This window comes from Muntiacus reevesi, chromosome 12, assembly GCF_963930625.1.
Source record: "Muntiacus reevesi chromosome 12, mMunRee1.1, whole genome shotgun sequence".
Lineage (NCBI taxonomy): Eukaryota > Metazoa > Chordata > Mammalia > Artiodactyla > Cervidae > Muntiacus > Muntiacus reevesi.
In genome coordinates this window covers 46,774,095-46,800,427 of record NC_089260.1, presented here as the reverse complement: position 1 = coordinate 46,800,427, position 26,333 = coordinate 46,774,095, and the positions used below count along the sequence as shown (strand labels likewise).

At 40.4% G+C, this 26,333-nt stretch overlaps 1 protein-coding gene across 4 annotated transcripts in view; it reads left to right on the top strand.

Annotated features, from left to right (window-relative positions):
- Positions 1 to 26,333, top strand: part of PREX2 (phosphatidylinositol-3,4,5-trisphosphate dependent Rac exchange factor 2) — a 303,314-nt gene that overhangs the window by 187,717 nt on the left and 89,264 nt on the right. For all 4 annotated transcript variants that reach the window (XM_065902847.1, XM_065902846.1, XM_065902845.1 and 1 more), the window contains 7 exons: positions 4,953 to 5,132; positions 8,928 to 9,022; positions 9,884 to 9,966; positions 11,049 to 11,139; positions 11,787 to 11,915; positions 18,980 to 19,021; positions 23,479 to 23,696. In XM_065902847.1, the coding sequence (XP_065758919.1) occupies positions 4,953 to 5,132; positions 8,928 to 9,022; positions 9,884 to 9,966; positions 11,049 to 11,139; positions 11,787 to 11,915; positions 18,980 to 19,021; positions 23,479 to 23,696 (838 nt within the window). The remainder of the gene's footprint in view (positions 1 to 4,952; positions 5,133 to 8,927; positions 9,023 to 9,883; positions 9,967 to 11,048; positions 11,140 to 11,786; positions 11,916 to 18,979; positions 19,022 to 23,478; positions 23,697 to 26,333) is intronic.

Below are 26,333 nucleotides of genomic sequence, written 5' to 3'. Positions count from 1 at the left end.
GAGAAGGTTCCGTGTGCACTTGAGAAAAAGGTGAAGTTGATTGTTTTGGGGTGAAATGTCCTATAGATATCAATTAGGTCTAGCTGGTCCATTGTATCATTTAAGGTTTGTGTTTCCTTGTTGATTTTCTGTTTAGTTGATCTATCCATGGTTGTGAGTGGGGTATTAAAGTCTCCCACTATTATTGTGTTACTATTAATTTCCTCTTTCATACTCGTTAGTGTTTGCCGTACATATTGCGGTGCTCCTATGTTGGGTGCATATATATTTATAATTGTTATATCTTCTTCTTGGATTGATCCTTTGATCATTATGTAGTGTCCTTCTTTGTCTCTTTTCGCATCCTTTATTTGGAAGTCTATTTTATCTGATATGAGTATTGCGACTCCTGCTTTCTTTTGGTCTCCGTTTGCGTGAAATATTTTTTTCCAGCCCTTCACTTTCAGTCTGTATGTGTCCCTTGTTTTGAGGTGGGTCTCTTGTAGACAGCATATATAGGGGTCTTGTTTTTGTATCCATTCAGCCAATCTTTGTCTTTTGGTTGGGGCATTCAACCCATTTACATTTAAGGTAATTATTGATAGGTGTGGTCCCATTGTCATTTACTTTGTTGTTTTGGGTTCACGTTTATACAACCTTTCTGCATTTCCTGTCTAGAGAAGATCCTTTAGCATTTGTTGAAGAGCTGGTTTGGTGGTGCTGAATTCTCTCAGCTTTTGCTTGTCTGTAAAGCTTTTGAATTCTCCTTCATATCTGAATGAGATCCTTGCTGGGTACAGTAATCTAGGTTGTAGGTTATTCTCTTTCATTACTTTCAGTATGTCCTGCCATTCCCTTCTGGCCTGGAAGGTTTCTACTGATAGATCAGCTGTTATCCTTATAGGAATCCCTTTGTGTGTTATTTGTTGTTTCTCCCTTGCTGCTTTTAGTATTTGTTCTTTGTGTTTGATCTTTGTTAATTTGATTAATATGTGTCTTGGGGTGTTTCGCCTTGGGTTTATCCTGTTTGGGACTCTCTGGGTTTCTTGGACTTGGGTGGCTATTTCCTTCCCCATTTTAGGGAAGTTCTCAGCTATTATCTCCTCGAGTATTTTCTCATGGCCTTTCTTTTTGTCTTCTTCTTCTGGGACTCCTATGATTCGAATGTTGGGGCGTTTCACATTGTCCCAGAGGTCCCTGAGGTTGTCCTCATTTCTTTTGATCCTTTTTTCTTTTTTCCTCTCTGCTTCATTTATTTCCACCATTTTATCTTCTACCTCACTTATCCTATCTTCTGTCTCCGTTATTCTACTCTTGGTTCCCTCCAGAGTGTTTTTGATCTCATTCATTGCATTATTCATTTTTAATTGACTCTTTTTTATTTCTTCTAGATCTTTATTTAACATTTCTTGCATCTTTTCAATCTTTGTCTCCAGGCTATTTATCTGTACCTCCATTTTGCTTTCAAGATTTTGGATCATTTTTATTATCATTATTCTAAATTCTTTTTCAGGTAGATTCCCTATCTCCTCCTCTTTTGTTTGACTTGGTGGGCTTTTTTCATGTTCCTTTACCTGTTGGGTATTTCTCTGCCTTTTCATCTTGTTTCAATTGCTGTGTCTGGAGTGGGCTGTCTGTATTCTGCAGGTCTGTGGTTCCTTTTTATTGTGGAGGTTTTACCCAGTGGGTGGGGTTAGACGATTGGCTTGTCAAGGTTTCCTGATTAGCGAAGCTTGCGTCAGTGTTCTGGTGTGCAGATCTTGATTTCTTCTCTTTGGATAGCAATGGAGTGCCCAGTAATGAGTTTTGAGATGGGTCTATGTGTTAGGTGTGACCTTGGGCTGTCTGTATGTTGACGTTCAGGGCAATGTTCCTGCGTTGCTGGAGAATTTGCGTGGTATGTCGTGCTCTAAAACTTATTGGCTCTTGGATGGTGGTTGGTTTCGGTGCAGGTATGGAGGCTTTTGTACGGTCACTTATTACTTAAAGATCCATGTAGTCAGGAGTTTTCTGGTGTTCTCAGGTTTTGGGCTTAAGTCTCCTGCTTCTGGATTTCAGTTTTATTCTTCCTGTAGTCTCAGGACTTCTCCAACTATACAGCACTGATAATAAAACTTCTATGTTAATGGTGGAAAGTTTCTCCCCCGTTAGCGATACCCAGAGAGGTTCACCGAGTTACATGGAGAAGAGGAGAGGGAGGAGGGAGATAGAGATGGACAGGAGGAGAAAGAGGGGGACTCAAGAGGAGAGAGACAGATCTACGAAGTTGTCTGATCCCAGAGTGTTCTCCGTAGCCCAGACACCCACAAAGATTCACAGAATTGGATTGGGAAGAGAAGGGGAAAGGAGGAAATAGAGGTGTTCTGAGGTAGAAAACAGAGTCAAGATTGGGAGAGAATAATCAACACACTCGTGAATAAAAATGGGAGCTGAATATTGGATTCTTAAATGTTCACAATTTATATCATATACTGAAAAACAAAAATTAAAAATCTAGAGTAGAGGTTAGACTCTTAAAAATACTATATTAAAAACAAAAACCAAAACACACAAAAGAAATTTTAGAAATATATATGAAGTTTGGTATAAAAATAGGGCTTCTCTTCTTCTTCTTTTTTTTTTTTTCCCTTTCTTCTGTAAGGTTATAGTGGATTGAAAATGAAAATTAAGGTGTAGTAAAAGGAGTGCTAGAGGGCTTTAAAAGAAATAAGAGAAAAAGAAAAAGAAAATAGAAGAGAAGAAGAAAAAAGAACAGAAAAAAAAGAAGAAAAAGAAAAAAAAGAAAAAAAGAGAAAAAAAATTGTTTTGCCTAATTAAAAAAAATCGTAAAAATCTATGAAAGTTAAGGAGTAATGGGGGAGTAATAAGGAATTTTTAAAGGAAAATAAAAGAGAACCAAGAAAAAAGAAAAAAAAATTTTTTTTTCCTTACTTAAAAAAAAAAAAAGAAAAAAAAAGAAAAGAAAAAGAAAAAATATATCTAGGAATTTCTCTGGAGCTGTTGCGGTCAGTGTGGGTTCGGCTCAGCTTCAGATAGCTCCTCGTTCCAGCTTACACTTCTCGATATCTACAGGCCCTTCCGGTGTAGTCAGTCGGTGGTTTCTTCAGGGATTTTAATCTGTTGCACCGGTCCCTTCTGAAGCGGTTCCCTTTGTTTATTTGGGTTCTGTTGCCGGTCTCTCTTCCGCGCTTAATTTCCGCTCTGACACAGGGGGCGGAGGTGGATTCTTATTCAGGTAGCTAGTTCCGTCGCGCCGCTGCAAGGGGCTGTGCGGGGAGGGGCTGTGCCGGGAGGGGCTGTGCCGGGAGGGGCCGGCGCTCCAGGGAGAGGCTTGCGCTCTTTTCTCGGTCTGCGCTGCTCATGCTCCGGGCTGTTCTGTCTGAAGCGCGCGCCATGCTGCGCGCGGCTCCAGCCCTCGGGCGATTCACAAAAGCGCGGCACACAAAGCTGGGCCCGCGCTCCGGCCCCACGCCGCCGAGTGGCCCAGGCAGCCAGGCGCCTGACGGGCGCTCTCTCCCCGGGTGCGGCGCGTCTTCTGCCCTGCGCGGTCCCAGTCTCAGTCCCCGCCGGCGCCAGTCGGGCGTGCGCGCCCTCTGCCCTCCGCGTCCCCAGCCCCAGTTACCGCCCGCGCCGGTCGGGCGCCCGCGCCCTCCGTCTCGCCGCGACCCTCCCGGCGGACTTCGGCCGCCCAGAATCTCGGTCCCTTTGTTCTGCGAACGGCCGGCAGTGTGTTCGGGCCGGTTAATTTTCTCTCTCTTTGCTCTCCCACAGTTCAAGCTGGCAACTCACAAAAGCTCCCTCTGATTGTCCTCAGGGCGCTCAGACCCGGACCCTGCCCCAAGTAATGCCGCCCGCCCCTCTCCGTTCCGCCCCCACTTGCTGGTGGCGGATGCGGGCGTCTGGGGTACTTTTCTGCTGGGAGTTGCTTTTAGGCTCGTAATCTGTGGGTTTTATTTATTCTATCCCTCCCAGTCAGATTCAAACTCTTGAGATTCCAACACTTCCCCCAGGCCCGCCAGTGCGAGGGTTTCCCGGTGTCTGGGAACGTCCTCTATTAAGTCCCTTCCCGGGACGGATCTCCGTCCTTAGCTCTTTGGTCTCACTTTTTATCTTTTATATTTTGTCCTACCTCCTTTCGAAGACAATGGGCTGCTTTTCTGGGTGCCTGATGACCTCAGCTAGCGATCAGAAGTTGTTTTGTGAAGTTTGCTCTGCGTTCAGTTATTTTTTTGATGAATTTCTAGGAGAGAAAGTGGTCTCTCCGTCCTACTCCTCCGCCATCTTGGCTCCTCCTAGTGTTTGTTTTATTATTTGGCTAGCACTTTAAAGCTTCCCAGGTATCTTTACATGGTGATGACAGTGGCTGGGGAGCGAGGTGTGCCCGTGGTGACCCAGCACTATATTATATGCATTTCATTCTCACAGCAACCCTGTGGGACACTCTTCTTATTATCCATGTTTCATAGAGGTCAAGGAGAACTATCTTGGTTTTTCTGGGATATCACAGCTAATCCATGGCAGAACCTAGATTTGAATACAACTTTCTTGTCCAAGTAGTGTGCTCTTTCTCTTACTCTGAGAGGAACTTGGCATGACAGGCTTTATATGCAATGGCGGTTTAGCTGCTAAGTCATATCCGACTCTTGTGTCCCCATGGACTGCAGCCCCCCAGGGTCCTCTGTCCGTGGGATTTCCCAGGCAAGAATACTGGAGTGGGTAGCTGGGCCCTTCTCCAGGGGATTTTCCTTACCCAGGGATTGAACCCCAGGTCTCCTGCCTTGTGGGTGGATTCTTACCAACTGAGCCACCAGGGAAGCCCTATTATATGCAATAGGATATTAATTTCAAGGGAAATCTAGAAGAAGCATTCTAGAAATATCTGTAAACCTATCGTATTTAATGAGCAAGGTGGTTACTTGTAACCCCCTGTGTGAAAATGTACACTTATCCTTTCTTTTTAAATCCCATTGCAGCCTTCTGTCTTCGATAACATATTCTCCTAAATTAGAACGTAAGGCATCCGAGTCCATAGTCCCAACAGACAGTGACAACGAGAAGGGAGAGAGAAACAGCAAGCGCGTCTGTTTTAACATGGCCGGAGACGAGCAAGAAGACTCGGGTCACGACACCATCAGCAACAGGGACTCTTACAGGTAATGCATTCATTCCTGAAACTCCTCTCATCGACCAAGTTGAAGGTGATTCTGCGTTTTCCACAAAGGTCTTGAAAAACATTTTCAACTGTTGTTTTTATTTATTGTGGTTCAGTTGCCAAGTCATGTCTGACTCTTCACAACCCCAGGGTCTGAAGCATGCCAGGCTTCCCTGTCCCTCATCATCTTCATTTGCCCAACTTCAGACAAGATGAGGTGTGTTCAGGATGGTATGGCTGTACACTGGCGTTTGCCCAACTTCATGTCCATTGACTCAGTGATACCATTCAACCATCTCATTCTCTGTCACCCCCTTCTCTTCCTGTCCTCAGTCTTTCCCAGCATCAGGATCTTTACCAGTGAGTCAGTTCTTTGCATCAGGTGGCCAAAGTATTGGAGCTTCCGGCTTTAGCATCAGTCCTTCCAGTGAATATTCAGGGTTGACTTCCTTTAAGAATGACTGGTTTTGTCTCCTTGCCTTCCAGGGGACTTCCCATAAAACAACTGCAGCTCTTAACCAACCTTAGACAGAGCACAGTGAGATATCACAGTGTTTCAAATTCTTCCCTTTTATAATCTGTGTAAATTTTGAAAAACCATTTTTTTCTCCAGCTGAGTGGGCCTAATTTAGGAGATTCATTATTCTCTTACGGATTGTGTAACATGTATGGCAAATAAGCAAATTGTGCATGTGTTAACAGTTTTGGGGGAATATCTGTTTCTGATATCTGTTTCTGGTGGCTCAGTGGTAAAGAATCTGCCTGCCAGTCGGGAGGCACCGGTTCAATACCTAGGTTGGCAAGATCCCCTGGGGGAGGAAATGGCAACTCATTCCAGTATTCTTGCCTGGAGAGCCCTGTGGACAAAGGAGCCTGGCGGGCTGTCATCCATGGGATCACACAGAGTCAGACACCAGTTCATGACTGAACAGCAGCAGCTGTTTCTGATTATTGGGCTACTGAGTGAAAGGGGCTCCTTTTCTCTTGTTTCTCCTCTTATGTTGTGCTTCCAGCTAGTTGGACAGATTTCACTCCCTCAACTCTGTGACCAGCTTTGTGCATTTTTTTCTTCCCTGCCATGCATTCTGTACAGTTTTGGTAGGACTTCGGGAACAAAGTACCAAGAACCAGGTGGTTTGAACAACAGAACTTTATGTTTATTATCCTAGAGTTCTGGAGCTGGAAGTCTCAATGCAGGTGTCAGCAGTGGTGTTGCCTTCGAGGGCTGTGAAGGCAGGCTCTGTACCAGGTCTCTCTTCTTGGCTTGCAGCTGGCTGTCTTCTTCTGTCTCTTCTCCTTTTCCTTCCAAGTGCCTCTCTGTGTCCACATTTCCTCTTCTTACAAGGACACTAGTCATATTGGACTAGTATCCATGCATGCCTGCTAAGTTGCTTCAGTCGTGTCCGACTCTGTGCGACCCTCTGGAGTGTAGCCCGCCAGGCTCCTCTGTCCATGGGATTCTCCAGGCAAAAATACTGGAGTGGGTTGCCATGCCCTCCTCCAGGGGATTCCCAACCCAGGGATCAAGCCTATGTCTCTTATGTGTCCTACATTTGCTGGCAGGTTCTTTGTGACTAGCGCCACTGAGAAGCCCATATTGGACTAGGGTCCCCACTGATGACCTCATGTTAACTTGATTACCTCTGTAACGACCCTCCCTCCAAATAAGGTCATGGTCTGGTACCCTGAGTGTTAGACTTCAGCATTTGGATTTGAGGAGGGGGATACAATTCACCCCATAGCACCTTCCCTCCAGACTCTGTTGCCATCTTCTTAGCAGACTTTCCCATGATGGCTCCTCCTGTGAACTTCATTAGCTGAAAGTGCTTTCTCTCCTTTGAGCCCTTGTGTCTCCTGGAACCGCAGGGAGGCCGTGGTAACCTGTCACGTGTGCTGGGTGTGCGGCTTCAGAACCTTCCCTTTTATTCACATCAACTGAAGATGATTACTGTCTCACTCACTCATTTATTATGCAGTGTTTTACAATTAAAAGTTATTTAGTAATTATTATTAAATCAAAGTTGTTTCATCAGAGATATTTAGCACAAACTCATAGGTTCCATTAAAACATATTTTTCTGTATGGTTGCGTCCCTTTGCTGTCCGCCTGAAACTATAACCATAAAGAAGGATGAGCACTGAAGAATTGATGCTTTTGAAATGTGGGTGCTCTTGAGAGTTTTTTGGACTGCAGGAAGATCAAACCAGTAAATCCTAAAGGAAATCAACCCTGACTATTCTGTAGAAGGACTGATGCTGAAGCTGAAGCTCCAGTACTTTGGCCACCTGAATCGACGTGCCAACTCATCAGAAAAGAACCTGATGCTAGGCAAGATTAAAGGCAGGAGGAGAAGGGGGCAACAGAGGGTGAGATGGTTGGATGGCATCATCGACTCAATGGGCATGAGTTTGAGCAAGCTCTGGGAGATAGTGAAGGACAGGGAAGTGTGGTGTCCATGGGTTTGCAAAGAGTCAGACACGATTTAGCCAGTGAACAATACCCTAATACAAAATAAAAAAATTGAAAAAAAAGCTTATTTTTACCAGGCACATGGGAAAAACAGGATGATTTCAGGTAATTCCTACCACAGTCCTCTGTAGCAAGTTCTGATATTAACTGTTTTTTACATCTAAGAAAGCTGAGACTCACAGGAGTTATATAATTTACCCAGGAAATCAGGTGGCCTGGCTTGCAATTTATTAACCACTCTACAATTCCAGTTTCTATATGAAAAGGATTTTAATGAGTATGTGAGTTAATTATTTCTAGAAATTTAATAATATAAAAAACAGATTAACCACTTTTACCGTTTCATTTACTTTTTAGCTTCTAAGGAGACCGGTATGCCCTTTAATAAGAACCTGTGGTTTCTCTCCAGTGGGAAATTACAGATCTAAAAATACTTTCTTACCTCAACTTCTAGTTATCAGATAATTAAAATTACTCTCAAGTTCTCGCTAGAGTAAAAGAGAAATTTTAAATGTATATTTAAAGTTAAATAAGTCTTTTTTGTTTATTCTGAAAGGCAAAAAGAATTTTGTCTGCTGCACTATTTCTGAAATCCGAAATCTGTCTTGTATCCTTATTCACACAAAAACATCTCCAACTTTCTTTCCCTTGGCATTCATCATTATCCAGTACTTACTTGGTAAGACATCCTTGCTGGGCTCTGGAGTGGAGACAAGGCATCATCTTCCTTAAGGGGATGGGAAAGGGCTCAGAATGCAATTAATGAATTATAATCGAAGTTAATCGAAAGGATTCATAGGCAGAGATCATGAAACAGGATTTGTCTCTGTTAATAAATCAGCTACAGGCATATACTATCAAATGGATCATGATAAATTTTGTTTGGTTTGACTCCTGTAAGTTAACTATGCATTTTATTTTACTTTTTTATTTTTTAAAAAAGTACTTATTTATTTGGCTGGATTGGCTCTTACTTCCAGCATGTGGAATCTAATTCTCTGACCAGGGATCAAACCCAGGCCCCCCACATTAAGAGTGCAGTCTTAGCCACTGGACCACCAGGGAAGTCCCAATAACTGTGCATTTTAAAATTAATTCATGATTAGATTATAGAAGAAGAAAATTTGAAATATGATTGAATTTGAAATTTTTACTTTCAAACTAAGCTAAAATGTGATTTGAGCAAACTTGCTTTTCTCATCAATTTCTATAAAGCATATTAACAAATATCACAGTCACATACTATGTTTATCCAATAAGAAGTGACAGGGAAACTTTGCCAAACTTTGTCATTTTGTGAAAATGACATGTACCTCGTTATTTTCAGTGACTGCAACAGTAATAGGAATTCCGTTGCCTCCTTCACCAGCATCTGCAGCAGCCAGTGCAGCTCATATTTTCACAGCGATGAAATGGACTCAGGTGCGTTTGGTGAAGCCACGTGAACTCTTTGATGCCAGCCCTCTGGGATTAATTTGTTTAATCCATACACATTTTTATCTTTGAACAGCCATTCTTGTTGGCCACACAATGGCCTTTGTTTTACATGCCTGAGAAAGTCAATTTCCCAATCTCATTATAAACAATGAATATTTTGAAAGATGGAAATAACAAACTGATTTTTATGTTAATAAATGCTGTCTTATGATGTTTCTGTGGTACTATGAAGGGTTTAAACAAATAAATTAAAAAAAATAATTGAATACCATAGTGCCTCATACAGTACTTAGAATATAGGAAGAAGGGTATAAATGGTAGATAGCATTACTACACAGGAAACAAATTTTACCAGGACATTAGACATTGCTGACTGTGTGCAGAGGAAGGACGGGCTTTGAAGACAGCAGGTGCATCTGAACTCTCAGGTGGGCGATAGGGAAGGAGGTAATGAGAAAAATACTGCTTGAAATAAATGTCTTATGCAGTTTTTATTTTGTGTGTATGAAGAGCAAAAGACTTTTCATCCAGTTGGGAAATGTCTTAAATTTGAAATATGCAACTTATCCCAACTATTCGACCATTAGAAAAAGGCACCATTTGGAAGAATCTTTGACATGGGTGCTACAGAGCTCTTTCTGTGAGTCCCTCTGCTTTTACTGCAGCTTCAAAGGAACCATAATCTAACATCCTAATGTCTATCAAAAAGCTTTGAAATTCTTTTTCTGAACATGAGAACTAACATATGGAATATGAGCTAGTGTTTAATTATTTTTTCCTTTATTTACTCGAAAATGGTTTGGAATGTTAAACATAAGAAGAATGATTTTTTTTTTTAATATCTAGGTGATGAACTTCCCCTAAATGTTCGCATTTCTCGTGATAAACAGGACAAGATACACAGCTGCCTTGAGCATCTTTTCAGCCAGGTATGATTGGGACAATTGTAGGAATTTTTTCCACAGACTAAACTGTCAAAAATCCATTTTCCAGACGTAAAGGAGTTTGGAATTGGAATGGAAAGAACTCATCTGTTTTTCTACCCTGTGTATTTCAGTTTCCACAGCTTGACATGGGATTCCTTCAGCTGGCTGACCCAAAAAATTGTTATGAATGTCAAGTATTTTATAGTCCTTAAAAATTATAAGGGCTTCTCAGGTGGCGCTAGTGGTAAAGAACCCACTTGCCACTGTACGAGATGTAAGACCGGTTCAATCCCTGGGTCAGGAAGACCCGTTGGAGGAGGAAATGACAACCCACTCCAGTGTTCTTGCCTGGAGAATCCCATGGACAGAGGAGCTAAAGCATTTTACAAAGAGGAGTTGTTCTATTTGTTATTTGTTTCTTTGTGGATATTCAGATATTCCCTCATGATTTCTCGTTCTAATCTCAAGAAGCACAAGATTGTCTTGGTGCTTATGTTGGTGTTTTACATTTTTTAAAAAATGTATACCCACAACCAAAATTCATAATGTAGAAATTTTGACCACTTTGTAAAGGATTATGAAAACTTTTAGGTGGTTTTTTAAAAATAATTCTGGACCTCTTACTTCTTTTATAAAATAAATTTATATTTTGTGTGAATATGTGGTGGGTGTCCCAGGTGGCACAGTGGTAAAGAATCTGCCTGCCAGTAAAGGAGAGGCAATCCTTGGGTCGGGAAGATCCCCTGGAGGAGGGCACAGCAACCCACTCCAGTATTCCTATCTGGAGAATCCCATGGACAGAGGCGCCTAGCGGCTTCAGTCCATGGTGTCACACAGAGTTGGATACGACTGAGCACATGTATATAGCAGGTGGATATATGGTAGGATAGTAAGAGATGCCATTTAAAATGTTATCAGGTGAGTTTATCCCAATATCTTATTCAAAGATAGATTTTGTAGGCAGCATAGGATCCCCAAAATAATCATTAGTTTCATAAAAAATGTTATGAGATTTACCATTGGAAATGTCTGTTACATGTTATGAGAAGTTATGTAACACCCCCAAATCTCTGCTGTTGTGATAGGTGGATTCCATAACCAATCTCCTGAGAGGCCAAGCTGTTGTGAGGGCCTTTGAGCAAACTAAATACTTGACACCAGGTCGAGGATTACAAGGTGAGCTTTACAATCTACCTGTTTAAGGCAGTTAGGAAACAAAAGTGGGGGACATCACAGTCATGAGGCAAAAGCATAGCATGAGAAAAAACAGGTTGTGGGTGCTAGTTCTATCGTTCATTTAATACTACTTCTATCTGATAGTCATTGAATATACTTAATAAACCAATATAGGACCTGTTTTAGAGTTCTTTGAAAATTTAAAATCTTTCAAGCCTATAGAGGGCAGACTGAATATATTAATTCAAGAAATGTAAGTGTTGAGTTGCTTTTGCTGAAATCAGGCTCATTGCTTACTTGGTTATAGCCCAGTGCTGATGGAAGGGGATTTGAGAATGGGGTGGGGGGTGGGGGAGTTGGCCAACAGAACAAGGTCTAGAGCTGCCACTTTCTGAAGTCCAGTTTAGGATGTTGAAAGAGAGATTTTCATCTAAATTTCTTCCTTTGTTTAAACCTTTGTGCAAAGATAATAAGGATCTGACTTTGTTTTAGATTTAACAGATTTTCTCCCGTAATAAATCTACATAAAATGCTACCATGATAATAGCCTAAGACCACAGGAATGAAAGGAAGAGGATTCTGTTGTTTATGGGCTTGTGAATCAGTAAATGGTTGAGACTTAAGAGAGCTTTTCTGTGTTTATTTAGAGTTTCATCAGGAAATGGAACCAAAGCTGAGTTGTCCGAAAAGGTTAAGACTTCACATCAAGCAAGATCCTTGGAATCTTCCCAGCAGCGTCCGGAATCTTGCTCAGAACATCAGAAAATTTGTTGAAGGTCAGGATGAAAAGCAAAAAACATCCCATGACATGAGCAACACTCATTTAAAAATCCATTAAACCCTCAAATTCAGACATGCCCTGATTACTCTTTGGAGTGTTGGAGGAAAATAAAAGAAGTGAAGAGGGTGAGAGAAAGCAGAGGAGGGAGAGAAGGAATGAGATGACAAAACCTGTGTTCCAAGGATCTAAACAATGTGGAGTGTATCTCAAAGAATATTCGTAGAAAATAAAGCAAAGCTCATTCTTATGAAGACGTGTAGAAAATGAGGGAGTTTCATATCTTATAATATGAAACCATATCAAAAATTTCTAAAGGATTCACAAAATGCTTGAAACTCCATTCCATGGAAAGTCTAAAAAATCGATTGTGAGTCTGTGAGAATCAAAATAAGGTTGCATCATTAATTTTTCAGTTTGTCTTCCAGAGGTGTTTGTCTAAGTTGCTTGTTATTTTTAATACTGACATGAGATGGTCTACTCAGCATCCCATAACTGGTACCACCTCTAATTAGAGATGTAAAAACTTCCAGACAATGCCAGTGAGTTTGGTTGCATATTATTTAGGGTCAGAGTTGTTAACGAAAATATTCTGAGAGTTTCCAAAGTGATGATGGTGAAGAAGATGAAATGAGGCATTTGTTTAATTTTTGGAATGTCCAATTCAGTGGTTTTCTTCCCAGTATTAGATCAGTGCTTGGCAATGTCCAGAGACATTTTCCCATTGTCACAATCATGGGTGCCCCTGGCATCTAGTAAGTAGAGGCTAGGGATGCTGCTAAACATCTTACAAGGTGCCAGATAGTCTCTCCCATCAAAGAATGATTTGGTCTAAAATGTCCTTAGGGCTAAGGTGGAGAAACCTGGATAATAAATATTATGCTTGTATGTAAATTTATATTCCTCAGTCATTCATTCACCTAACTCCAGGCAATCTTCCCGCCCCAGGGATCGAACCCCGGTGCCCCACACTGGAGGCAGACTGGAGGCAGACGCTTTACAGTCTGAGCCACCAGGAGAAGTCTTCTCAGTCATTCGTGTGTCATTTGAATGTGTTAATATTCAGCTGAAGTAACAATAAATCGTAACCCACTGTTTAACCCACCACTGCCATTTTAAATATTTTTTACTCTTTTGGCCACTTTGCACAGCATGTGGGATCTTAGTTCCCTGACCAGGGACTGAACTCAGGCCCCCTGTGTTGGAAGCATGGAGTCCTAACCACTGGACCACCAGGGAAGTCCCTCACTACCATTTTTTTAGGATAAATTGTTCTAAATTTATCCTAAAATTAAGGGAGCTTCCTTAGTGGTAAAAAATCCACCTATAATGCAGGAGATGTGGATTCAATCCCTGGGTTCGGAAGATCCCTGGAGAAGGACCTGGCAACCCACTCCAGTATTCTTGCCTGGAGAATCCTGTGGACAGAGGAGCCTGGCAGGTTATAGTCCAAAGCATCACAAAGAGTCGGACACGACTGAAGTGACTGAGCACGCAGACACACACAGTTACACACTTTGCTGACACAAGAAAGTTTTTAAATGCTATAGGGTCTAAGCCTATGGTGTCATTCATTCTTGCCTCAGTTTCTTCATTTACTAAATGATATGAATGGTGTAGATGTTCTGTGATTACCAAGTCTTCTGCCTAGAAATAAGCTCAAGTATAACAGCTTAGATATTCTTTAGAGATCAGTAGATAAGAAATTTTTACACATTATGGAAAACTCCAAATAAATCACAGCAATTCTATCATATGATTAAATCTTTTATCCTTTACAGCTGGATTTCTTGGCTATAGTTTTATTTTATAGCTACATACCCATTATAACATCACATTCAATCAGAAGTCTGAATTTAAACTCCCCTCCAAAATAATGAATAGCCAAAATGACAAATATATTTTTAAAAGCTTCAAGGAATTTAAGCATATACTTTACTGTTGTGTACTCAGTCGTTCCGTTTTGTCCAGCTGTTTGTGACCCCATGGACTGTAGCCCACCAGGCTCCTCTGTCCATGGGATTCTCTGGGCAAGAATACTGGAGTGGGTTGCCACTTTCCTCCTCCAGGGAATCTTTGCGACCTAGGGATCGAACTACATCACCTGCATTGGCAGGCAGATTCTTTACCACTGAGCCACCTGGGAAATCCATACTTTGCTGAGTAAAAAGTAGATTTCCGCTGACTAGATACCAGTATCACAACACTCCTAAAAGCGATCATTTATGAATCTAAATGCAGTTGTTCTCATCAGCTTTGAGTTTTCCTGTATACATTATATTTGCTTTTCGAGTAAATGCAGTATCAATTACTTTTGGGGGGTAAGAGCTGTGATTGTCACCATATTAAGTGAGTCTTTAAAAGCAGTTAATCAGTAGTTCAGCTCAGTGGACCATCAAGGGAGAGGGCAAGCTGCCATTTCCTGGTGGTCTGTGTAGGTCCAGTCCTGTTCTGTGGGGTGGAAGCAGCTGCACTGGGTTCCTTGTAATCAGCTGCTTGTTCTGTGGGTGGACTCAGAACCAACCTCACCGGTTCACCATGGATTCATCCTGTTCAATTTAAAGTCATTTTCATTCTATTTCCCAAATTGTCCTTCTGTAAAGAATGATTTAATAGAAGGTCAGGGCTGGGCTGGAAATTAACTTAGTGCTACCTTGCCAGAATGCTCTGGTGTATATGTGTAGCTGACGTTCCTGTAGAGGAGGAAAAACAACCTTTTTCCATTTACCCTCCCAGGTTCTCTGCCTGGAGCCCTGTAAATTAGACTGACAAAAACCAAATTAACAGGAGGAAAGCATATAACTTCATTTAATATAAGTTTCACACAGACACGAGAGCCTTTATAAGGAAATGAAGACCAGAAAAAAAGATTAAACTTGCATGTTTGCATTATGCTTTGAAGGCTTCCCTGGTGTCTCAGCTGGTACAGAATCCGTCTGCAATGCAGGATACCTGGGTTCAATCTCTGGGTTGGGAAGATCCCCTGGAGAAGGGAAAGGCTACCCATTCCAGTATTCTGGCCCAGAGAATTCCATGGACTGTATAGTCCATGGGGTCTCAAGGAGTCGGACACAACTAAGCAACTTTCACTTTCAGAAAGTCCTAGAAAATTGTTACAGGACCAAAGGGTATGTGCTAAGGGGGTAGTAAAACTGGTAGCAAGACCTGTTCCTTTGGCATCCCTCCCTCTTTGGAGATAAAGATATCTCTCTCTTCTGGATATAACTCTCCTGAGCATCTTATGATCTGCTTCCAGGGCAAAGTGGGGTCAAGGAGTCCTTCCTGTCCCCACTGTTTCTCAGAGTCCTTCAACTTAAAATATGAATAACTCAGTATTCCAAAGTGCCATATTTGGGGGTAACATGTTCTGAACCCCATCATGCCTTCGTCTCTGATTTAGAAATATCCTAGCAAATATATACCAAATATGATGCCAGAATCTAAGTCTATGGTCTTTATGAAGGAAGGACTGTTCCAGTGCCATTAATATGCATACCATTCACTCATAGCCTGTAAACTGAGGGCAGAGGAGAGCAGATGAAATAGCAGACGAGACGGGAACAGAGTCATAGGGTGGTTTCACTAAGATCATGTCTGTCTCCTATCCCTCAGCTAAGTTATGGAATCATAGTGTTGGCTAACTGAGGGTAATTTGTATGGTTAGCCCACTGTGGTATTGTGATTTAGAATAAAAACATGTATATATCTTTGGTCTTCATCCTCTTTCCCTGGACCGAGAGATATAAAAGCTTCGGAATTTTCTGTGCTGAGAGGGCAAAGCGGTCCTTTGTTCTGTGAATGAGGCGACTTTGGGAAGCCACCTAAAGATGGTGGCTGGTTGCCAGGGGAGCCAGCCTTGTGAGTAGAAGGTTGACATTTTCAGCCCCATCCATCCCTGAACTCCAGGGAGGGGAGAGGGGTTGGAAATTGAGTTCAGTGGCTAATGGCCAATTATTTCATTGACCATGGTTGTGTTACAAAGCTGCCAGAAAAACCCAGAAGGAGAGAGTTGGAGCATTTCTGGGTTGGTGAAATTTGGCTTTTCAGGTGGCTCAGTGGTAAAGAACCCTCCTGCCAGTGCCGGAGACAAGACATAGGAGACTTGGGTTTGATCCCTGGGTGCAGAACAGCCCGTGGAGAAGGAAATGGCAACACCAGTCCAGCTTTCTTGCCTGTGAAGGTCCATGGACAGGGTTGCCTGGTGGGCTACAGTTCATGGAGTCGCAAAGAGTCAGTCATGACTGAGAGACCGAGCACTTTTGTGAGTAAACTTGTGTGGATTTGTGTTGGTGTCTGGAACCTCTGCGCTCTTACCCATCCACGCCTTGCCTGTGCATCTCTTAACGTCTGGCTGTTCCTGAATCTTGTCCTTTTATAATAGACTGCTAATCTAGTCAGAAAATGTTTCTCTGACTTCTGTGAGGTGTTCTAGCTAATTAATGGAACCCAAGGAGGGGATCACTGGAACCTCTAATCTGTAGCCATTTGATCAGAAGAAGCACAGAAGACAGCCTGGACTTGTGAGTGGTGTCTGAAGTGGGAGTGGGGTGCAGTCCTGTGGGGGGTGAGACCTTATCCTGTGATATCTGTCACTATATCCAGGTAGATGGTGTCAGAATTAAATTGAATTGTAGGGCACCCAGCTGGGATTGGAGAATTGCTTGGTGGTGTGGGGAAGAATACCCATCTAAATCGCATCCACTGTCACCTTAAATTCAAATATCTATTAGCGACATACCATCTCTTTGCTGCCTACCTACCAAAATTATACTCTTTGAAAGCTCTCATTTTTCCAGCAGTACTTTTTTCATTTTTTTCTCTACCTTTGTCCTAATATCCTAAAGAGCTGCTTTTTTTTTTTTTAACTAAAATTTCGTTCAGTTTTTCCATTTTTCTTCATATTTCAGTTAATGAGACATATTCTGGCTAATTTCCCTTTTAATTCATCTGATATAATTCATCTTTTCTGGTCCATATAAGTCCTTGCCAGATTCATTCTCCTAAAATATCATATTCAGTCCCCTGCCTCAGCCTTAGAGTGATTTTCTGTTAGATCAATCTAAACTCATCAATCTGATTTGGAAGGCATTTTTCACTGGGGTTTTCCAGTTGGATCCCAATTGCAATCTCTTAATGATGTAATAAAATCTTTTCTTTGTTAGATTGATGTTTGGCTTTTTTTTCCGACTCTGTTCCCTTGCTAGTACTTTTTCCCACCCTTTCCCCCTGACAATTAACTTTGAACGTTTACAATTTTGAGACTTTCAAAAAAATTCTATACCACCTTTAGCCAGTTTCAAGTCACAATAATAAAAGTGCTTCATCAGTACAGAGCACTTTAAATAATTTTCCAAGCCTTTTGATATATATTCCCATGTGTTTCGTTTCTCTTGTGGCTCAGATGGTAAAGAGTTCACCTGCAGTGAGGGAGACCTGGGTCCCATCCCCGGGTTGGAAGGATCCCCTGGAGGAGGGCATGGCAACCCATTCCCGTATTCTTGCCTGGAGAATTCCCATGGATGGAGGAGCCTGGTGGGCTACAGTCCCTGGGGTCTCAAAGAGTTGGACACAACTGAGCGACTAAGCACAGCACCATGTGTTTTTTATACACAGTACTATAAAATAGGTACCATAGATGTTATCTTATGAATGAGCAAGATGAGACTCAAAGTAGATTAACACTTTACTAAAGATGGTAAAGTTAGTGTATAATAGATGGATCTTCTGACTCAGTCCAGGGTACTTTTCTGCTTCTGAAATCCGTTTGTCCTTGTATCTCACTTGTAAAACTTAATGCCCTCTCTGGTATTTACTGCATTTCTTATCTGTTAATTTTGTTGCTCTGATTATTCTGTGAATTTATTTAGAATAGGATGCCACCTAACCTTTTTTATTTTCCATAATCTTGGGCACATAAAGGAACTCCTTATGTTTAATATTTTCCTACTGCAAGCAAACTGTCTACCAACTGGAAGCAAATTGACTAGTTAGAGCCTTATGTCTTTGAGTCAACACTCTCTCACTAATCTGTTAACTTTATTAGCAATGTATCAGTTCAGTTCAGTTCAGTCGCTCAGTCATGTCTGACTCTTTGTAAGCCCATGGACTGCAGCACACTAGGCTTCCCTGTCCATCACCAACTCCCAGAGCTTGCTCAAACTCATGTTCATCAATGCGGTGATGCCATCCAACCATCTCATCCTCTCTTGTCCCCTCCTCCTGCTGCCTTCAATTTTTCCCAGCATCAGGGTCTTTTCCAATGAGTCAGTTCTTCACATCAGGTGGCCAAAGTATTGGAGCTTCAGCTTCAGCAACAGTCCTTCCATTGAGTATTCAGGACTGATTTCCTTTAGGATTGACAGGTTTGATCTCCTGGCAGTCCAAGGGACTCTCAAAAGTCTTCAACACCACAGTTCAAAAGCATCAATTCTTCAGTGCTCAGCTATACTATATTATATATATTCTTTATATACTGTATGGAAGTGGAAGTGTTGGTCGCTCAGTCATGTCCGACTCTTTGTGACCCCATGGACTGTAGCATTCTAGGCTCTTCTGTCCATGGAATTCTCCATGCAAGAATATTAGAGCGGATTGTCATTCCCTTCTCCAGGGAATCTTCCCAACCCAGGGATTGAACCTGGGGCTCCTGCATTGCAGGCAGATTCTTTACCATTGAGTCACCAGGGAAGCCCCAAATATTGTATATATAATCTCTAAAAGTTTAAAAATTTAAAAAAATGCTATTGGACATTTACTGGTCAAGACCATACATAATAGCTGTAGGCATTTATAGAACATCATGCAAGCTAATGATGATCTACAAAGATAGCAAGATTTGAATGATGTTTCAAGGCTCATATAATTCAGATCTGGAAATGATTTTAGGGTCTTGGGCAATGGGTAGAATTCATGTAGGTAGATAGGCAAAAATGGCTTGTCAAATGAATGGGATTTTTATTATCTAATATAATAAGTTTGTGCTTATTTTTTACTACACAACTAAAATATGTTAGTTGCAGAAAAAGACCGAACAACTGACTGGTATGTTTTCTTTCTCTGCAGAGGTAAAGTGTAGGATACTCCTGGCTCTTCTTGAATATTCAGGTAAGAGTTTGAAATTATTATAGCCCACTACCTTAGATGTGTTATGATACAAAGGGCAGTGGCTTCACCTGTTTACTAAGTAGATGGAAATATGATCCCTACTTTCTCTAAAGCCTTCCAGAGATTAAAAAAATACTTCTGTAGTATTTTATGATAAAGATATAAAACATGCTCATTTTCAATTACAAGTAAAAAGCATGAAAGCATATATGAACATATATTTATACGAAATGTGATTTAAAAGGAGAAAGGAACCAGGTTTTGGTAAAGTTCCTTGTACAAATAAGTTTTATTGTGAACCTGTGTCTAATTTTTTGTTTATAACAAGGATGTAGGTGGTTCTGATTCAAGGAGAAACAAATTGTACTTTTGATGGGAGGAATCACAATCAGAAATTGGTTTGGAAGGCATGGACACAGAGAGGGGAAGAATTTGTGATTACTTTACAATCTACCACACTTGGAAAATTTAAATTATAATGAATGGATGAGCCAACTTAAACAAGAGAGCCTTTTCTTTTTTTTCCTTCTAATGATTGGTTTTTGCCTTGCTTTTTGACTGAGTAATAATAATAACAAAAGTATGTCACATTTTTTAACTTTAATAATAATAGCATAGTTGATGTACCTCATTTTTATGGATTTCACTGTGTTCTCACAACTACTCTGTGAGAACATTATTATTGTTTCCACAGTTTTAAAGGTGAAGAAATCTTCATTCAAGCAGATGAATCATAACTAGCACATGTAGACAGTCACCACATATTTTGAGGCATCCAGAAGATTAGGCATAAAGATGTCTTATTGGGTGAATTAATAAATAGTGGCAGTTTTGAAATTGAGACTTAGATCTGCCAGTTCCAGAAGTAGTTCTGGAATGTGTTGCTTTATTTATTAATATTCAGATGGGTGTTCTTGTTTTGATTTAAATTTTATCTTTTCCTATCATAATTCTTTTTTGTTTACTTAATTTCCTGACTCTTTTTTTCCCTATTACATTTGAATGGTACCAAACATAGACAAATTACTCCATGTTGTTGGCCACAAAATTATGCTTTTCACTTTAAAAGGGCAGACTGTATCTGCTAAACATTATTCTTAATTGCCTTTTATTTCTGTCTTTTTCTTTCTCTTCTTTTTGTTTATTTTGCTTTCTTTTCCCTACAACTTCAGAGTAATGACAGATTGCTTGTGTGTCTAGAAACCTTCTCATTCTTTTTAGATCAGGAAGCTTAAGATGAAACTTGAGCTTTTTAAACAGCCTAGACTAAATGAAGTGTTAATGTTTTTACACATGTTTGTAGAAGGTGAATTTAAGTAGGTTCTCAAATACTGAAATGAAACAAATGGATAGGTAATAATCCGTTTGTTTTGAGTGTGTTCTCACTATATGGGAATTCTTAGTTGGCAAAAGATAATAAATAAGCTGACACACACACACACGAACAAAACAGAATTCTTTGCTTTTCTTCTTTTACTAAAAGCTGGGAGCAGCTCTTGTGATTCCTGCTGTAGTTGTTATTGATGAAAATGATAAATGAGAATAGCTTTGGTAAAGGATGGACACTTGAATTTTGAGCAGCTGCATAATTAAAAGGAAAAGACCTATATGTTTTTCAGTTCTCTTATTGGATTTCTTTCTTTATTGTGGCGTTCCTTCTCTAGTCAGTAATAAACTGAGCACCCGTGTGCCAGGCACCATGTTAGATGCTTAGGGGAAAGAAAGAATCTTGATAATGTCCAATTTCACCTTGCTAAGTGCTTTATATGGTTTTTTATTTCATTTATCTTTTTTTTTTGAAGTCTATTACTTTAAGAACACAGAGCCTCCATTCAGCTTTATTTTCTTTTTTAATTTATTTTAATTTTTATTGGAGTATGGTTGCTTTCCCTGATGCTGGGAAAGATTGAGGGCAGAGGGAGAAGAGGGTGTCAGAGGATGAGATGGCTGGAAGGCATCACCGATGCAATGGACATGAACTTGGGCAAACTCCAGGAGATGGTGAGGGACTGGGAGGACTGGAATGCTGCAGTCCATGGGGTCGCAAAGAGTCAGACACAACTGGGCAACTGAACACCACCAACAACAGCATAGCTGCTTTACAATGTTGTTAGATTCTACCTTACAGCGAAGTGAATCACTTACACGTATACATATATTCCTTCTTTTTTAGATTTCCTTCCCATTTAGGCCACCACAGAGCACTGCGTCGAGTTCCCTGTGCTGTACATTAGGTTCTCATTAGTTATCTGTTCTACGCATAATAGTGTATATATGTCAAGCCCAATCTCCAGCCCCCTCTCCCGCCTTGGTGTTCATATGTTTGCTCTCTACACCTGAAAAATGGTACAGATGAACCTATTGGCAAAGCAGAAATACGTAGAGAACAAACATATTCCACTTATCTTTATCACAGATCTAAGAAGTAGGAATAGCTCCTATTTTAAAAATAGGCATCTAATACCTAGAATCATATACTTTAAAGATGGTGGGATGGCTGGTTGAAAGCAGATTATCTGCCTTTGAAGTACCTGAGCATAAATCACACGATATGCCAACTCCCCCGGCCCCAATGTTGACTGTCCCTTGGGAAACAAGCATGTAAGCAAACTCTCAAAGTGCTAGGTCCTTAGCCCTCCCACAGGGGGAGACACCCCCAGCCCCGAGGTGGGGCAGAAAGAAGTATACCAACTTCCTGAAGGAGAGGGGACATTTCACAAAGGGAGGTAATATTTCAGTATTTCAGTGAATTGACTCTTGAAGAACGATTTCACGTTTGCTGAGTGGAGAGGGCAGTAGGATGTCCCACAGTCAGAGGGCCCATGAACCAAGAATCACCCTTTTAAGTCAGACTGAATCCAGTCATTTCAGGAAGCCAGAGAATGAATGCATACATTTTCAATTCACTTAATTGAGTTGTTAGTCAGTCACTCTACTGATTCATTATTTTAATTCACTAAGTATTTGTTGAATATCTTTACACACTGTTAGAAATTATGTACAACAGAACAGGTGTTTTGCTTTTTTCTTAGTTGAAATTGGGCAAAGCTGTTTCCCAGTTTAGCCATTTTATAATGACATGTAAAACACTCTTTTCAATCTAATGGGGCACATGATATTTAATACTTAAGGGAAATGTCTAACATATGTTGTTGTTAAATTAACAGATTGAATCATATGGAATTGCCATATTCAATCATGTTGACCTACCAAAACAGCAAGTTCATAGAGTTCAACCTAATCAATAAATATTTTTATTATGTAATTAGCTATTTTTCATATTTAATCTTATTTCTAATAAAAATTTTCAAGACTAGCTTTTACTAACAGTGAAACTGAGTAACAAGCAGTAATTATGTGTACCTATGCTTTGATAGTCATTAAAAGCAGGTGTTTCATGTCCTTGGTTAAACAACTTAAAAAAATAAGCCTTTTCATCAATAAAGCAAGAGGAACTCACAGCTGAATAAAGACAGCATGTTTATTTATATTATACACTAATTATTGACAATGCTTCTTCATTTCAGAAGTTTGCAAGCCCTCAACATGTTCAGTATACATTTGGGAATATGTTGATTTTTCACCTGTGTTGCTTTTCTAGTATGAGTAATTTTTCAGTGTACAGATTATGTGGCTTGGTGTTTATGTTGCTATGTAGTTTGTATATACCCTGTGTCTCAGAGAAGTAAACCCTTTGTGATTGAGTTCTCAGGGACATGGCTGCTTTCCATTTGAGAAACCTGAGGTCCAGAACTGGCAGTTCACAGGGTCAACATAACTTCAAAGGAGATCAGTCGAGAGTCCAGTTAATTGCAGAATGAGTATGCTAGAAAAAGTCGATTTATATTAAAACTGTAAATATATAATTATGTCACAAAATATAGGGCTTCCTGAACTGGACCTATTGATAGCTTGTGAAATTGAATAGGTGACTTCAGGAGATTCAGATTCGTTTATTGTTACAAGTAGTCAGACATCAGTACTCTTTCCCCATGTGCATTTTTTAGTATTTGAATAGGCCTAGTAGATAATTTTTAAAAATTTAGTATTAATAATATTGTATTGCATTTGCCAGTGCAAACTGAAAAATTGGGCTTTGAATTTCCTTTAGGGAAAGTGTCACACAACAATGCATATTATGTTCCATCACTAAAAAAAAAGTAAATAAACCTTATTTCCTTGGATTTTATAAAACAATTTAGTGATTGGAAAATCAAGTCACAATATCAAGTAAGAAAAAGATCTTAATGTTTCTAACATTTTTTGGTACTCCATGTTTTGTAAAAAGCATACTTACTGAAAAGTATGTGCTCACGAATAGAGCTTGAATTGACATTTTTCCCATGGTGTGAGTTTAGAGAGAGAATGAAATAACAGTGAATGCAGATGCCTAATGAACTGGTTTTATTCAATTATGACATTTTACAAAACCATCTTTATGTTCTCCTGCATCACAGATAGTGAGACACAGCTCCGAAGAGACATGGTTTTCTGCCAGAGCCTGGTAGCCACTGTCTGTGCCTTCTCCGAGCAGCTCATGGCGGCCTTAAACCAGATGTTTGACAACAGCAAGGAAAGCGAGATGGAAACGTGGGAGGCCAGCAGAAGGTGGCTGGACCAGATAGCAAATGCAGGAGTTCTTTTTCACTTTCAGTCCCTTCTATCACCGAACTTGGTAAGGAATCACAGTGCCTCCCACTGGCTGTGCCAAATGTAACATACATTGGGACCTATTCCCAGTAAAAAGTGGTTGTTCATTATTATCCTTCCCTGGTGGCTCAGATGGTAAAGAATCTACCTGCGAAGCAGGAGACCCTAGTTCCATTCCTGGGTCAGGAAACCCCGCCAAAGTAGGGAATAGCAATCAATTCCAGTAATTTTGCCTAGAGAATTCCATGGATGAAGAAGCCTGGTGGGCCACAGTCCATGGGGTCACAAAGAGTCAGACAGGACTGAGTGACTAGCAATTCGTTATTATATCTGCAGCCATCCAGCTCCTTAAAAAAAGGTATATTTTTCCATGGGCAAATATACTTTTAATAAGTAGGTCAAAGGTATTTCTTCTTTCCTAATTTTTATTTATTCTCTGTGGCTGCTAAAAGCTGAGAAAGTCTCCATCTGTTACTAATTCCTGTATCCCTAAGCACCGGCTGAGAAAGGTCAGCAGAGGAAAGAGGGTTTGTCTGTGTTGGTTGCTTATTTCCAGTACAGAAGAAAGAGTCTGCCATGATACCCCGAGCTCCCCCTGAGGTCCATGTTCTGGAAGATGCTCTTAGAAGAGCTCTAATGACTTGCATGCCATACTGTCTGGCAATCTGGTTAAAATTTGCATGTGTCGAATGGTTTTATTTCCTTCCTTTGTGTGCGTGTTTGTCTTGTTAAATCTGAGAACATTGTCTTAATTACTGTAAAATATTCTGTGTTTATGCATCAGTGGTCCACAGCAGAGATGAAGAAAGCATCTCAAAAATATTTGAGGAGACTGCAGTGAACTTAGAGCTTTTTCACACATACTTCCTGTGGCTCTGATAGTTGTCATGATGTGTGAAAGCAAATATGTTCATGTTATTTAAACCAGAGGCGCATGTTATATATAATTGTGATTTAAGCATGAGGTTCTATTTGTCTTTTAAAGTACACATTGTAAATGTAGCTTCCAAGTAACATGGTTGAGTTTTTAAATGAATAGATATGAGTTTGCACATCAAAATAATGTATTTCTTCAGTGGTATTGAGGATAGGGTAATAGCTGTACTACATGGTCACAAAAAGTTCTGGAATGATAAGATAAGGAAGTTCATTGAATAAAATTCAGTGAAACAGAGTTACATTGTTTTGTAAAGAATTTATACACTCCACGTGTGTGATTAACTTTTTATTAGGATGCTAATATAATCAAATAGAAAAGATTTAATTAAAGAAAATTTTGAAATGTTTTTGTTCAGTTGCTCAGTTGTGTCCAACTCTGAGACCCTGTGGACTGCAGCATGAAAGGCTTTCGGAGCTTGTTCAAACTCATGTCCATTGAGTCCGTGTTACTATCCAACCATCTCATCCTCTGTCATCCCTTTCTCCTCCTGCCTTCAATCTTCCCCAGCATCAAGGTCTTCTCAAATGAGTCAGCTCTTCACATCAGGTGGCCAAAGTATTGGAGCTTCAACTTCAGCATCAGTCCTTCCAATGAGTATTCAGGACTGATTTCCTTTAGGGTGGACTGGTTGGATCTCCTTGCAGTCCAAGGGACTCTCAAGAATCTTCTTCAGCATCACAGTTCAAAAGCATCAGTTCTTCAGCCCTCAGGTTTCTTTATAGTTCAACCCTCACATCCATACATGACTACTGGAAAAACCATAGCTTTGACTAGACATATCTCTGTTGGCAAAGTAATGTCTCTGCATTTTAATATGCTCTCTAGTTTGGTCATAGCTTTTCTTCCAAAGAGCAAGTGTCTTCTAATTTCATGGCTGCAGTCACCATTTGTAGTGATTCTGGAGTGCAAGGAAATGTGAAGTCTGTCCCTGTTTCCACTGTTTCCCCTTCTATTTGCTAAGAAGTGATGGGACCAAAAGCCATAATCTTAGTTTTCTTAATGTTGAGCTTTAAGCCAACTTTTTCACTCTCCTCTTTACTTTCATCAAGAGGCTCTTCATTCCCTCCTCACTTTCTGCCATAAGCATGGTGTCTTCTGCATATCTGAGATTATTGATATTTCTCCCTGCAATCCAGCTTGTGCTTCATCCAGCCTGGCATTTCGCATGATGTGCTCTGCATATAAATTAAATAATCAGGGTGACAATATACAGCCTTGATGTACTCCTTTCCCAATTTGAAACCAGTCCATTGTTCCACGTCTGGTTCTAACTGTTGCTTCTTGACCTGCATACAGATTTCTCAGGAGGCAGGTAGGGTGGTCTGGTATTCCCATTTCTTTCAGTTTTCCAGTTTGTTGTGATCCACACAAAGGCTTTAGCGTAGTCAAAGAAGCAGAAGTAAATGTTTTTCTGGAATTCTCTTGCTTTTTCTATGATCAAATGGATGTTGGCAATCTGATTCCTCTGCTTTTTCTAAATCCAGCTTGAACATCTGGAAGTTCTTGGTTCATGTACGGTTGAAGCCTGGCTTGGAGAATTTTGAGCATTGCTTTGCTAATGTGTGAGATAACTGCAATTGTGTGGTAGTTTGAACATTCTGTGGCATTGCCTTTCTTTGGGATTGAGATGAAACCTGACCCTTTCCAGTCCTGTAGCCACTGCTGAGTTTTCCAAATTTGCTGACATATTGATTGTGACACTTTAACAGCATCATCTTTTAG